At 35.8% G+C, this 13,681-nt stretch overlaps 1 protein-coding gene and 1 pseudogene across 9 annotated transcripts; one reads left to right on the top strand and one right to left on the bottom strand.

The window, feature by feature from the left end:
* Positions 1-5,251: 5,251 nt before the first annotated feature.
* On the top strand, positions 5,252-5,369 carry LOC121999042 (annotated as a pseudogene).
* Positions 5,370-9,736: 4,367 nt separating this feature from the next.
* On the bottom strand, positions 9,737-13,417 carry LOC121996274. Of its 9 annotated transcripts, XR_006116010.1 has the most exons (8): positions 13,344-13,412; positions 12,864-13,267; positions 12,713-12,782; positions 12,120-12,533; positions 11,942-12,031; positions 11,545-11,733; positions 11,446-11,477; positions 9,737-11,312 (listed from the first exon to the last, which is right to left on the bottom strand). XR_006116010.1 is itself a non-coding variant. In XM_042550188.1 (5 exons), exons 3-5 carry the CDS (start codon positions 12,289-12,291, stop codon positions 11,645-11,647), a joined length of 351 nt encoding a protein of 116 aa, XP_042406122.1. In that variant the 5' UTR covers positions 12,292-12,533; positions 12,646-12,782; positions 12,864-13,087; the 3' UTR covers positions 11,544-11,644. The 9 variants fall into 9 exon arrangements, 3 of the variants coding, with proteins under 3 accessions (XP_042406122.1, XP_042406121.1, XP_042406120.1); XR_006116011.1 differs by lacking the exon at positions 11,446-11,477 and having other exon boundaries at positions 13,344-13,411; XR_006116008.1 differs by having other exon boundaries at positions 9,737-11,477; positions 13,344-13,410.
* Between the last annotated feature and the right edge of the window lie 264 nt (positions 13,418-13,681).

Here is a 13,681-nt window from a genome sequence, read left to right as displayed (position 1 = left end):
TCTAAGCCGAGTCAGTGCCATCTAGAGCAAGGTCCTCTTCATCACATGAGGTTAGCGCAGTTAACTATTTTGGTCGAGTAAGCTAGCCGATTGGACCTATAGTTTGGTCGGGCAGACTAGGCACTCAGTCCGACCAAACTCTGGGGTAAAAGGGAGAGGGCGAGCGAAGGACGAGTCCTTGACAATAGCATTCCTCAAATTTGACCTAGTTGCTCGTGCAATCGACAGTCGATCGGACTATAGGAGGAATTTGGTCGATTTGCTAGCTATGCATATTAAGAGTCCCTCAACCCAATGGTCTCACATTTCTTTTTAGCATTTTGTGCCAAGGACGACAAAGAATATTCCATATGCAAACGGTACATTAGAAGCTTCCATTATTCCAAACACAGAGATTACATGTCCATTTTGGGAAAGGTGTCAAAGCACCTTTATGGTCTGTCCTTTATTGAAAATGCTTTGAGATTCATGCACAAACCAACAATATCACTATAAAAGAGAATCTCCATCTACATATGCAGGTATGCTTATATTATACAAGGCTACGCAATTCTACTCATCTATTACTACTGTTCATTGCCTTTAGCTCGATCATTAACTTGAGCGTCGAAGTGTCTGCCGGGAACCCCTTCCCTGGCCCAATTGTTGACGTTCCTTTTGACACACAGGATCATTTAGAGTCATTTTTGCTAACGAAGAGTCTTCAATCAGTCAGCCTTTGATGATATATACATTATAAGCATTTTCTATTTGTACCTAAATTGACAAGCTTCAATTGTCATAAGAATAAAAAAAAACAACCATACAGGACAACCAAAATATATAATAATTTCTAATAGAATTTTTAAAATCTTTTAAATTACACATCATATTTAATTTAAATCTAAACAAACAAATTAATTGGTCTAAGAATTTTCTAATGGGCAATAGCCCACTATTGCTCCAAAATAGTTACCTCTATGGTTTAAGAAAACACATGATATTCCATCTCAAAAGATTGTTTCAATGTAATGAAAGAAAATATAAAAAATAACCAAAATTTTCATCATTTGTTTCATTGTTCACATCCGAACGAATATCAACTATTGAGTCATCTACATCTGTTCTAATTAATTATTTTCATCAATTCCAACCCTCACGCCCCCCCCCCCCCCTCCGAGAAGTTTTGTAATAATGTATTTCAACTTCTCACTTATTAATCTTGAAAATTGTAGGGGAGTTAATATACCATATTAACCTTAAAAAGCTTGGGAGGGAAAGGTATTTTACAATATTTGAATTCTTGTATACGAGCTTAGATATATACAAAGTTTAATGCAAACTTGAATGCATGATCTACAAATGAAGAGTTGTTGAATTTTTAAGGTGTAGATTTTATAGTACTCTTAATGCAATAATAAATGTTCTTAAGTTCCATTATATTTTTATAGTTTCTATATTTTTTCTAGAAGGTTTATTTTCAGCAATGTAACATGTAATATTGTTTATGGCATGTCAGTATAAAAATTATTTAAAATATGAGAAAAATGTTAGGACTGAAGAAATTTAGATATCTCCACAATTATATAATATTATCTACTTTGAGCCTAAACCCTCATAGTTTATTTTTTAGTTTTATCTAAAATGTCTCATATCAATGGAGATATCTTTCCCTTAGAACCCTATAGAACCCTATGACCTTGCCCATGTGTTTATGGGACTTTATTTGTAACATTGCGACCTTTTAACCCTAATAATCCCCCTCAAACGAAGGACTACAGGCTCCCTTAAGTGAAAATCCTATCCATTTGATCTCTGATCCTTGACCCAGCAGATTTTCTTATCCCTCGATCTAACAACTGACCTACTAGGTCTTCCTACCTCTTTGTCTACCTAATCTACTAGGATTTCTTTAACGTTTAGTCCAACTGATTTACTAAATACTTCTTTCATAACCTATAAACGAACAGTGAAAAAAAAAATCTAGGATGAATATAATTAACTTTGCTATAAAAGGAGACATAAGAGGCCATCATGATATATGTTTGCCATTCATGGCGTGTTAATTGTAGCAAACATGTAATGAAACAACATTTTAAGCCTTAATAGTTTTACAATCGTCATTCATAACATTCAAACACTTCATAACATTCAAACACACAGGTATACAAAATAATATTTATGATTTATTGACAAATTCAATTCTTATATAAACAATAGGTAGTCAATAGTTTGATAAAAGTTAAAATAATTTAGACATTGACGTAATTTAATTTTAGGGTTCATCAAAATTAATTATTAAAGGGTCCAAATTTTAATAAAATTAGTTATATATCAAACTTGACCTTAGCCAAAAAACTTACAAAGGTATGATTTCTAATGTTGTCGATCAAACTTCTCTGCTCGCGATGTTGTTAATCCGAAGATGTGAAATTAGAAAGAATCATAACAGTATTAAAAAAATATTTTAAAATTACTAATAAATTTTAAAATTATTTTAAATATAAAAAAATATTAATATAATTTTATTTTATTTTATTAAAATTAATTATTAAAGATCCCTATTCTAAATAAAATAATTAAAATTGACATTTTATAAAAACAAAATAGCACGGTTAGATGCACATGTATCAAAAAATGCTGGAGAAGCTTTTTGATAAAATATGATAATGTGTTTTATTATAATCAGAGCATGCAGTTTATCCGTGGAGTTGGAGTTGTAGGTAAGAGTCAATTCATATAATATTGGTAAATAACTTATATGGATGGACAATAGAGGCATGAAATATCCACGAACAGAGAATATAGATAAAATCCCACAAAAATTATTCCATTATCAATCATTCTACTATTTTTTTAGATTTAGTAAAAAAAATAAAATCTAAATTTTAATTCCTCTAAAACGACTATTCCACTAGTAAATTAAATGTCTCGAAGAGTTGCATCCAAGAATAAATCACCCAACTAATTTGGTAGTAAATCGAAAACGCACAAGGATATGGATATGATCGAATATTATAAAATATATCCTGAATCTTCATTATTTAGAAAATCCGTGTCACCTCTCACCATACCTTATATACCCTTAATTTCCATGGAGAGCTGGTGCAAATCTAATCCGTGGACACCACGATTTAGGACATATTATAATAATATGTCCTAAATCTTCATTATTTAGAAAATTCGTGTCACCTCTCACCATACCTTATATACCCTTAATTTCCATGGAGAGCTGGCGCAAAGCTAATCCGTGCACACCACGATTCCTATAAATAGGGGCTCGATTCTTCCACTTTGTCACCCGTCCAAAAAATAAGAAAGATAAAAAGATTGGCTTCTTGAGGGAGATCAACAATGGCGGTGCGTCCAAGCTCCTAGTTGACTTCTATTCCCAAACCTATCCTACCGACAAAACCCTCATCAGGCAAGCCTTCAATGCCGATGTCCTGAAGACTGACGACATCCGGAGAAGGTCAGCGCCGATGTCGTCAGTCTTCCGGACAGCGTCATTGAAGGTTTACCTTATGAGGGTCTCGGCGGTAGGGTAGGTTTGGGAGTAGAAGCCAATGCGGAGCTTAGCTGCTACCACAGAGCCATGCAGAATAAATAGTTAAGGGCGCTAACACCGCCATTGTTGATCTCCCAAAAGCAACCATTATTTTTTTTAATTATTTTTTATGGAATGGGTGGCAAGTAGAAAGAAACGAGAGAATATTTGTCTCAGCTAACTTCGATTATCAGTATCGTTTATTGTTTTCAGCTCTCCTCTATTTTATGATTAGCTGTGGAGATGAATTTTCTGCTTCCAATTAATTTAAAGTAAAAGAAAAAAACAATCTACAATAGAAAGTTGTTAATTATAGAAATTCCTTTCGAAGCTTGTTCCTATTCAACTTCATTACAAAAACGATGACGAACACAAGAGTGGAAAAATGAACGGTAGATGATTCGATATCGTGAGCGTGATATAATCACAACCCTCAATCAGAGACAATCTCTCAGTCACACGCAAAGCATATGAGAAACAACTTTAAAATACCCTCGCTTGGGTCGAATGAAATTGATCGATGCACTCGAGCGCTCTCATGGCCAGCGGAGCTTGCCGCCATCACTTACGACAAGCAGAGGAGTGTCTCCATGGTCACCACAAATCCCTCCAATTTTAGGCAATACTCAAAAATTAAAACTATTTTCTATAGGCAAATTCTTCTTCCCTCGGATCTCTACCTGCATTGTCCCACCTGGTATAAGGGACCTAGCTCATGCAATGCGTGTGCACAATCACTCGCTAGTGTGTATGTGTGTGTGTATATGTTCCTATTTAAGAGAGTCACACCTTACAAATTCTAGCTAGCTAGTGATTAAAATCAAAGGCAACCATCATTCACAATATGAGGCTACTCTGTCTACATTTAAATTGAGCGATCAATTAGCTTGGCGTCGAGCGCTCTCATGGCCAGCGGAGCTTGCCGCCATCGCTTACGACAAGCAGAGGAGTGTCTCCATGGTCACCACAAATCCCTCCAATTTTAGCGACTCCAGGCAGAGAAGGTCAAGCGAATCCATGTCTCATCCTCGTCTTGGGACAGTTAGAGCATATTGTTAAGAAACTAATGGATACGGTGGAGGTTACATGGAAGGATCATAACAATGAATACCTCAGTCCAACACAAGTCCCTCGACTTTTAATTGAAAGAGTAATTAACTTTTCGAGAACAATTGAAGAATATTATAAATACAAACGATTCATACACTAATTCTAAAACTATGATGAAATATATATATATATATATATATATATATATATATATATATATATATATATATATATATATATATATATATATATATATATATATATATATATATATATATAGTTTATAAGTAATTTTTATAAATATATCAATCAGGGATGTAAAGTTAACTGTGCTGTATTATTATAAAATTTTCTCACTAATCAATCAGTGATCTAGATTATTTTTCTCATTAATCAATCAGGGATCTAGAGTTCGAGACTCAAATGTAGCATATTATTAATAATTTTTCTCATTAATTAATTAGAAATCTAGAGTTCTCTTTAGTCCCACATTTTAGAATTGGAAACACTACGAGCAGAGAAGCTTCTATAAATATCTTGGGTCGACGATGTTAGAAAACATACTTTTCTTCACTTTTTGACTAAAGATCAAGTATGATATTAAATTAATTTTAAAAGGGGGGGGGGGGTCTGTTACAATATCTTACTGTTGGAATTCTCAAGCGACACACCCTTACCCAATTTATGGGCGGCCTTTTGGCTAAAATTAAGTGTAGTATTTGTTCTTATCAGTTTAATATTCTGTTACCTACACACGCTCATGTATTATATTATATATAGAGTATTATCCCACTAAAAAAAATAAAAGTAGACGCAATACACAAAAATTAAAACTATTTTCTATAGGCAAATTCTTCTTCCCTCGGATCTCTACCTGCATTGTCCCACCTGGTATAAGGGACCTAGCTCATGCAATGCGTTTGCATAATCACTCGCTAGTGTGTATGTGTGTGTGTATATGTTCCTATTTAAGAGAGTCACACCCTACAAATTCTAGCTAGCTAGTGATTAAAATCAAATGCAACCATCATTCACAATATGAGGCTACTCTGTCTACATTTAAATTGAGTGATCAATTAGCTTGGCGTTGTTTAGTTACATTAGCGTCATTTAGTTATCTTGGCGTCGTTTGTTCCTTCATGTATCTCAATTAGCTTGTCCTACAACTCTTTTGAATTTTTGAACGGTCCGATCTGATTGAGTTCTTCCTTTTGTCAACCCACATTAAAGGGTGTTCAGTGCCTCCGAGTCAACTTGGGCCAACTTCTTCATTTATGGGTTCCATTTTTCTAGATCAAGAGCCAAATAGGTTATATCATTAATCGGAGCTGTGTAACCTCATCGAATACTAAACTACTGGTCGATGTTGGTCTTCAAGTAAATATTCATTCTCTTCTTCTACTATGGAAAATTGAGTTTTTTTTTTTTTGGTGTGGGGGGGGGGGGGGGGCAACCAGTACAGTATCCTTCATTTTAGGTCACACGCAAAGCATATGAGAAATAGCTTTAAAATCCCCTCGCTTGGGTCGAATGAAATTACGCACTCGAGCACTCTCATGGCCAGTGGAGCTTGCCGCCATCGCTTACGACAAGCAGAGGAGTGTCTCCACGGCCACCGTAAATCCCTCCAATTTTAACAACTCCGGGTAGAGGAGGTCAAGCGATATGAACCAATGTATAATAATATTTCAAATTATATTCTCATTAGATAATAATGTATATGAACAAACCTTAGATGTACAATCGAATAGAAAATGGATTTATCGGAAATGATTTTATTATTGAAGTTAAACAGTTTGTGAACTTTGCTATAAGTCATCCAGAATGTATGAATGGTGCTGAGTTACGATATCCGTACAATCATAAAAATGTCAAAATAGAGCTTTCCATGATGAAGATACTGTTAAAATGCATATATGTAGAAATAATTTTGTGTCAAATTACTACAATTGGTACTATCACGGAGAGCCTTATTTATATGAATCAATTGGGCCTTCTGGTGGTTCGTCTTCTGGGAATACTGTTACCGCTCCTGAAACATCAAATAATATTGATATTTCAATGCAATCAATGGTTCATGATGCGATGAATGCAGTTGGTTATTCCAATATAGATGAAATACCAACACCTGAATATCAGTAACTATATGAAATGTTAAATGCTAGTCAAAGAGAAGTGTGGGAAGACATTCCTTCTGGTCATTCTCAACTATCAGCTATTGCAAGGTTATTGAATATGAAAGCAGAACATCATTTTTCTGAAATATGTTACGATGACATCTGTTAATTGATGTCAGAGTTGCTCCCTGTTGATAACATAATGACTGATAGCTTCTATGAAACAAAAAAAATTGGTCAGGGGTTTAGGTTTACCTATAGAGAAGATTGATTATTGTATAAACAACTGCATGATATTTTGGAATGAAGACAGTGATCTGAATGAATGTAAAATTTGTACTTACCCTCGTTTTAAGTATCGTATTCCCATACCAAGGAAGAAGAGGAAAAATATTACTTAGAAAGTGATGTATTATTTTTCATTAACTGCTAGAGTTCAACGCTTGTATGCATCTACAACTATAGCTTGCCAAATGATGTGACATCATGAGCATGAGCACGAAGGAGGTATAATGTGTCTTCCTTGTGATTCTCCTGCATGGAAACATTTTGATACTATGTTTCCCTCCTTTGCAATGGAACCACGTAATGTGCGATTTGGACTTTCTGCAGATGGATTTCAACCATTTGGTCAGTCGGGACAACAATATTCATCTTGGTCAGTTATATTTACACCGTACAACTTACCGCCATGGATGTGCATGAAACATGAATTTATGTTCCTGACAGTGCTTATTCCTAGTCCAACCAATCCCAAAGATAAGATAGATGTTTTCTTGCAACTTTTAATTGCCTAGCTGAATGAATTATGGAATGAAGGGTCGGTGACTTATGATGTTGTAAGAAAAACTAATTTTACATTGCATGCTGCCTTATTATAGACGATCAGTGATTTTCTAGCATACTCAATGTTGTCGGGATGGAGCACGGCTGGTAAATTAGCATGGCCACATTGCATGACAGAGTCTGATGCATTTTTATTACGTTGCAGTGGGAAGGTATCTTGGTTTGATAATCACCATAAATTTTTACCAGTTGATCACCCTTTTAGGCGAAATAAGAAAATTTTTCTAAAGAATGTTGTAGTAAAAAAACCTCCCCCAACAGTCCATGCTTCAGGTGAAAAAAATCATTGAACAAATAGATAGTTATGGATTTCTCCCTGTATCTCAGTCTAATTCTGATGAGATAAATAAATATCTTGTTAGGAAGTGCAAGTGTGGTTGGAAGAAAAAGAGCATTTTTTTTAGCTGCCTTATTGGAAGTATCTACTCATTCGACATAACATAGATATGATGCATGTTGAGAAAATTTTCTTTGATAATATCTTCAACACTGTGATGAATGTACCTGAAAGAACTAAGGACACTGCAAAATCACGTGAGGAATTAAAAGAACTAGTCAACAGGCCAGAGTTACATCAGAATGAAACAACCAATAAGTTTCCAAAAGCTTATTATACATTGAACAAAGATGGTAAACAAGCTTTATGTAGTTGGTTAAAAGAAATCTAATTCTCATATGGATATGCTTCGAATATGGCTCGATGCGTTGATATGAACCAATTAAAGATGCGTTGAAATCAAATTCCCTTGTGGATTGCCTTAAAGGCACTTGTGTTTGAGGTGGTTGAGGTACTTGCTCATCAATATGAGGCAATAATACTTCAATTTGAGTGGCAGGTTCCTCCAATTGCATTGGAGATGTCATGGGAATATCTTGGTTCACTACGTTCACTGGATGTGTGATACCCATAATGTTTGGTATGGTAACCATACCGCTACTGATCGCACTAGTAGTAACAATAGAAGGATCGCCAATGCTTTCCTTAAAAGATACTTCCCTGATTTTATTACTCCCACTGCCCTCAATAAACTTGGCATTTCCCATTTCGAAGAAGGTTTTATTAGAGGGATCATAAAATTTATACCCTCTTGACTTCTCAGAGTATCCTATAAAATTTCAGCTAACCGTTCTTAAGTCCAGTTTCCTTTCATTAGGCTTGTAAGGCCTAGCTTCAGCTGGACAACCCCAGACGTGTAAGTGCCTAATGCTAGGTTTCTTACCCGTCCACATCTCGAACGGGGTTTTAGTTACTGCCTTACTAGGTACTCTATTAAGTAGGTAAACTGCAGTCTTTAGTGCTTCACCCCACAAGGACTCTGGTAGAGAAGTTAAAGTCATCATACTTCTTACCATGTCTTTTAGGATTCGATTGCGACGCTCAGCTACACCATTCTGACTGGGTGTACCAAGCATGGTCTACTGAGGTACAATTCCACACTCAACAAGGTAGTTCGCAAAAGGTCTTGGACGTTGTTCACCCGATCCATCATATCGATCGTAATATTCACCTCCACGGTCGGATCAGATAGTTTTAATTTTCTTACCTAGTTGAAGTTCAACTTCGACTTTGAAAATTTTGAACATGTCCAAAGATTGGAATTTCTCATAAATAAGGTACAGATAGCCAAATCTGGAATAGTCATCTATGAAGCTAATAAAATATGTGTGTCTATTCCAAGATGCCTTAGGGAATGTCTTATAAATATCTGTATGTACACTACAACAAAAACCCTCATAGACATCGGTTTTCCACCGATGTCTATTACATTTTCGACCGATGTCTATGAAGGCGATGTAAAAGGTCTGCCATTTTAGACATCGGGTTAAAACCGATATAGTATCACTTAATGACATCGGGTGTAAACCCGATGTAATATTATATATTAATAACACCAGTTTAGACAGCAGTATACGACCGATGTAATATTAGTTAATGACACCGGTTTTGCAGCGGTGAAAAACTGATGTAATATCAGTATTGTTTAATGACACAAATTTGATTTCCGAAATAATAAAAATCCAATATTATCACCAAGCAAATCATAAAATTAAGTTAATATTATTAATTCACTAAGAAAATCACAAATAAAAATGCACCGATGTATCTAAACACACCAAGTCAATATCCATATAACCAACACATAAATATTCTTCTTACAACATAAAAAGATAATAGATATTGTGCACATCAAGTCAGTATTCACAAATTACACATAACTATTCTTCTTACAACATCAAAAGGTAATAGATAGTATACAAATATTCTTCTTGGTTGTCCTTCTTGGTTGTCCTCTCACCATTTAATTAATTATCCAGTTCTCTTACCTGAATAGAATAAAATAGTCAATATGGATATAAAGCAGCTTGTTGCTTACATAAGGGAAATTAAAGATACTATAAATTACTCAAATAGAGATTGAAAATGAGATAAGTAATCTTTTGTTGGTAATTTTTACTTGTTTGCTCAGCTTCTTTGATCTGCACATTTGAAATAATCTGTTATAAGACAACTGATTTGATCTACACATTTGAAACATCTTCTGCTGATGTTTCCAATTGCATGATGTAACTAACTTGTTTATGTCCGTATCAATTAAGCGTACAGAAAATTTTACTTCCTCTGGCTATATGAGTGTTTAATGCAGTATGAAGAATTAGAGGTTTAGCATTCATATACTTGAATTATTCACAAAACAAACAATAAGTATAATTTCTATTGGAACTTACCCTATCAACAGATGGAACCATACATACTTCAATCCCCTATACAATAACAACTGGAGTTACCAAAAATAAAGTGTTATCTCTCAGATTGTCATCTATTATTAACAACATATAGAAAAGGTAAAAAATGCATGAAAACAAAGTCACTAGATTATCCCATTTATGAGAATGAGCTATGGTAATTTCAAATAAAAAAAAAAACCATCAATGAAGGTTAAGAAAGGATTAGTAATGCAAGCAGTAAGTTAAGAGTAAACTCTGGAAGAAGTAAATGGAAGAGAAAAATATGGTGTATGTGGTAAAGCATTTTACAGAAGCAAAATTCAGTAAAAAGAATAAAATATCTAAGAAACTGCAACTTTTTTTTTCATAAACAACAAATTTACATGACTGATCAGCAACTAGAAACCAATAATAGCAACATTTAAAAAAAATAGCCAAGGCAGATCTCAAAATTTTTGGAGGTAGATTCTATGAATCATTTCTTCCACTATAATTTTATCTTGGATATATCTTCCGCAAACACAACTTTAGTTCCGGTTAATATGAGTGCCTACTATTGTAACGGAAGCAAAAAATTGGGAAAAATATGAGGAAGCAAAGAAGTTAAGCAGGAAAACCATTGCGGTTAAATGGTAGAGTTCATAAAGCTTCAATTGCAGAAAGTGAAGCCTCTGTAAGCCTGATTCCTCCTACAATCAGGACAGTTACGATGTGCAGCAACTACTAGTCAAATGCAACTATTACTGCAGCACATCTAGCTGCTGCATTTGAGATTTCTCATTGTAAAGATCGTAGTCTCTACTACAAATATGATTGTAAACTAGTCTCTGTAGCAACTTGTTAAGGAAATATGATGTGGTGATTACCTGAGCTTCTGTAGTAGTTTCCGGTTAAATGTTTGGCTCCGGTGGCTGATACGGGGTTCCTGGAGTTCTTTGATTATTTTCAGCTATCAACTTGAAGATGCCAGTGTACTTCTCACTGGACACTAGATCATTCTCATCCCACTCAGCAAAAGGTGGCACTGCTACATCATCATGAGAAGGCTGCCATCCAGATAAGCACCATTAGCATAACTGGTTTTTCACTTCCAAATTGGAAATCATGCCAGTCATTTGCAAGCCTTGCACAATGTTTGAACATGACTTATCGATGAAGAGGTTGACAGTGAAATCTTACAAGTTTAGGGTATTTCAGTTGATTTTTTTGTCCTGTACATGATTCAGTGAGTATAATAATACATTGCTGAGAATAACAGCATTTCCTTTTGTTTGATACCTGCACTAACTAAATCTCTAACAGTAGAACATAGTTGCAGTTTAAGCTCTCTGATTATGGAAAAGGCAATGAAATTGTATGAACTATTACTGGAGGTCCACTAATTTGTTTCCTCAGCCCTGTTTATATATGCTTTATCTTCACCTGACTGCAAGCTCGAGCCACTTATTTGATCAGCAAAATACTCAACTGAAACATAAACGAAAAAAAATCAAAAGCATGTCAGTCAATTCTTGTGTTTGAGACTTTGAGTGAATTAAATTTTTGTTTTGGAATTAATCCTCTTTATCAGTATTTGCTCAAGTGGAATTCAAAGCATTCTTAAAACTTGAAGATCCAACTAGAATTTTCAGAACTTGTGATGTTATGGTTTTGAGTCTAAAACTAAGTTAATTACCTACATCATCCTCAACTGGCAAATCGAGCAAGAGATCTGAACCAAATGAAAGGAATAGGGAGCCACTGTAGCCGCCAATTGCTCCAAGATCTTCCATAAAGCAAACAGCAATAGGAGATCAATGTGTTAGTCATCGATTAATAAATAATTCTGCTTGTGACATCATATCATTGATTACCTAAGTTTTCGCAGTCGGTTGTTAGATCTGAAAGGCTGAAGTTCCAAATATGGCTTAACGACCTGGTAGAGTCTCTTGAAGATGCAAAATCAACATCTAGTCGGGTTTCCAATTCTCCGACATGTACATCAGATGTGAATGTTGAACCAAGAGCTGGAACATGCAACTGCATAATAAAGTTCTAAAGAATATCTTTCTGTTGTATTGGCCTTTGATCTAATTCTTCCAGGAGTACCTTCCGATGCCAACCTCCTGTCTGATGTAGGATTTCTCACAGCTCTTTCAGCAGGTTTACTCTCACGGTTGCTGTCGTTGGATCTTGTCGATCTTTGCTTGTCGTCATTATATTTCTCTGGATCTTCATTTCTCTGACGACGTGGATTTTTCGAGCTTTTACTGGTTCATTCACTCGTTCTAATCAAAGATATCAAGAAACAAATGCCCAAATCATGTCTCGATCACAAAACAAAACAGGTTTTTGCACAGGAAAACATAAAGCATAGCAACCGATTGGAAGCTTTGGAACCTTAGCTATTTACCAATAAACATCACAGATACACATTCGAACGACGATCTGATGATAAATTAGGTACCTCCATAGTCCCCCTTCCTTGAGACGATCCATCGACCATCAAAAGGTTCATCAAACGACTCGTAGAACAGCTGAATCAGAAGCCATAAATAATTAGTTAAGGCTAAAAAAACATATTTAGCAGATTAGGGTTATAAATACAACGAGCCTACCACATCCGATGCCCAAATCTGTAGAAACCAAGACGCGATTGGCAAGAAGAGGAGGAAGGGTTGGCCATCTTGCGCTTAGCCGAAGGAGCGGATCGCAGGAACTCTAACAAAAGAGGGAGAGTGAAGAGCGGAGGGGTGCGGGTTGGACAATGAGAGCGCGGAAGTAGGGTGGAGTGAAAAGACGACATCCGACGCTGTGGAGCGCATTGTAGATTACATACCCTGAAAGGAATCCGATTCCAATTAGGGCCAAAAAAAAAAAAAAAAAAAAAAGAACGATAATAACTCAAATACGGGGGTCTTCGATTATTCTCATATTTGATATAGTCAAGGCAGAAGGGGATTGAGAGAGTTAAGCGGTCGGAGTATCGAGCGTTCTTGGATCCGGACCATATCCGCTCGACCTACATCAAAAACATCGCCGTGAGATCGAGAGAAAACGAGGCACACGGAGAGGATTGAAGGGTTTGGGGAGAATACCTTGACGGAGAGGGGAGAGTATGTGAGAAGATGGTTGAGCACATCTGAGTGCAATGTGAGAAGATGGTCGCCTCAACCTTCTTATTATGTTGCTGCTCTGATACTCCCCAAATCGCCGTAGACCGCTACAGCGCCGACGACCGCCGCCATCCACATCACCGTCGAGAGATCCATTGCGGAGGATTAGGGTTTCGATTTATGGTTGGCGAGGAGAAGCCCAAAAAAAAGCGCGCTAAGAAAGTCCGCCAAAATTTTGGTTCATAGACACCGGGTTTTAAAAACCGCAGTTAAAATCGGTGTCTATTAATGAAAAAGGCGCTCATAGACATCGGCTAAAA

The sequence above is a fragment of the Zingiber officinale genome, chromosome 6A (assembly GCF_018446385.1).
Source record: "Zingiber officinale cultivar Zhangliang chromosome 6A, Zo_v1.1, whole genome shotgun sequence".
Lineage (NCBI taxonomy): Eukaryota > Viridiplantae > Streptophyta > Magnoliopsida > Zingiberales > Zingiberaceae > Zingiber > Zingiber officinale.
The sequence above is the reverse complement of the archived record's forward strand: the minus strand, read 5'-3'. Positions and strand labels throughout refer to the sequence as shown.

Excerpts from the sequence above, each read along its gene's own strand:
- LOC121996274 (XM_042550188.1), bottom strand. The coding sequence starts at position 12,291 with ATGCAGTTGCATGTTCCAGCTCTTGGTTCAACATTCACATCTGATGTA. Across the intron at positions 12,032-12,119 it reads AACCGACTGCGAAAACTTAG|ATCTTGGAGCAATTGGCGGC; the intron begins GTAATCAATGAT and ends GCTTTATGGAAG. Across the intron at positions 11,734-11,941 it reads GCCAGTTGAGGATGATGTAG|TTGAGTATTTTGCTGATCAA; the intron begins GTAATTAACTTA and ends TTTATGTTTCAG.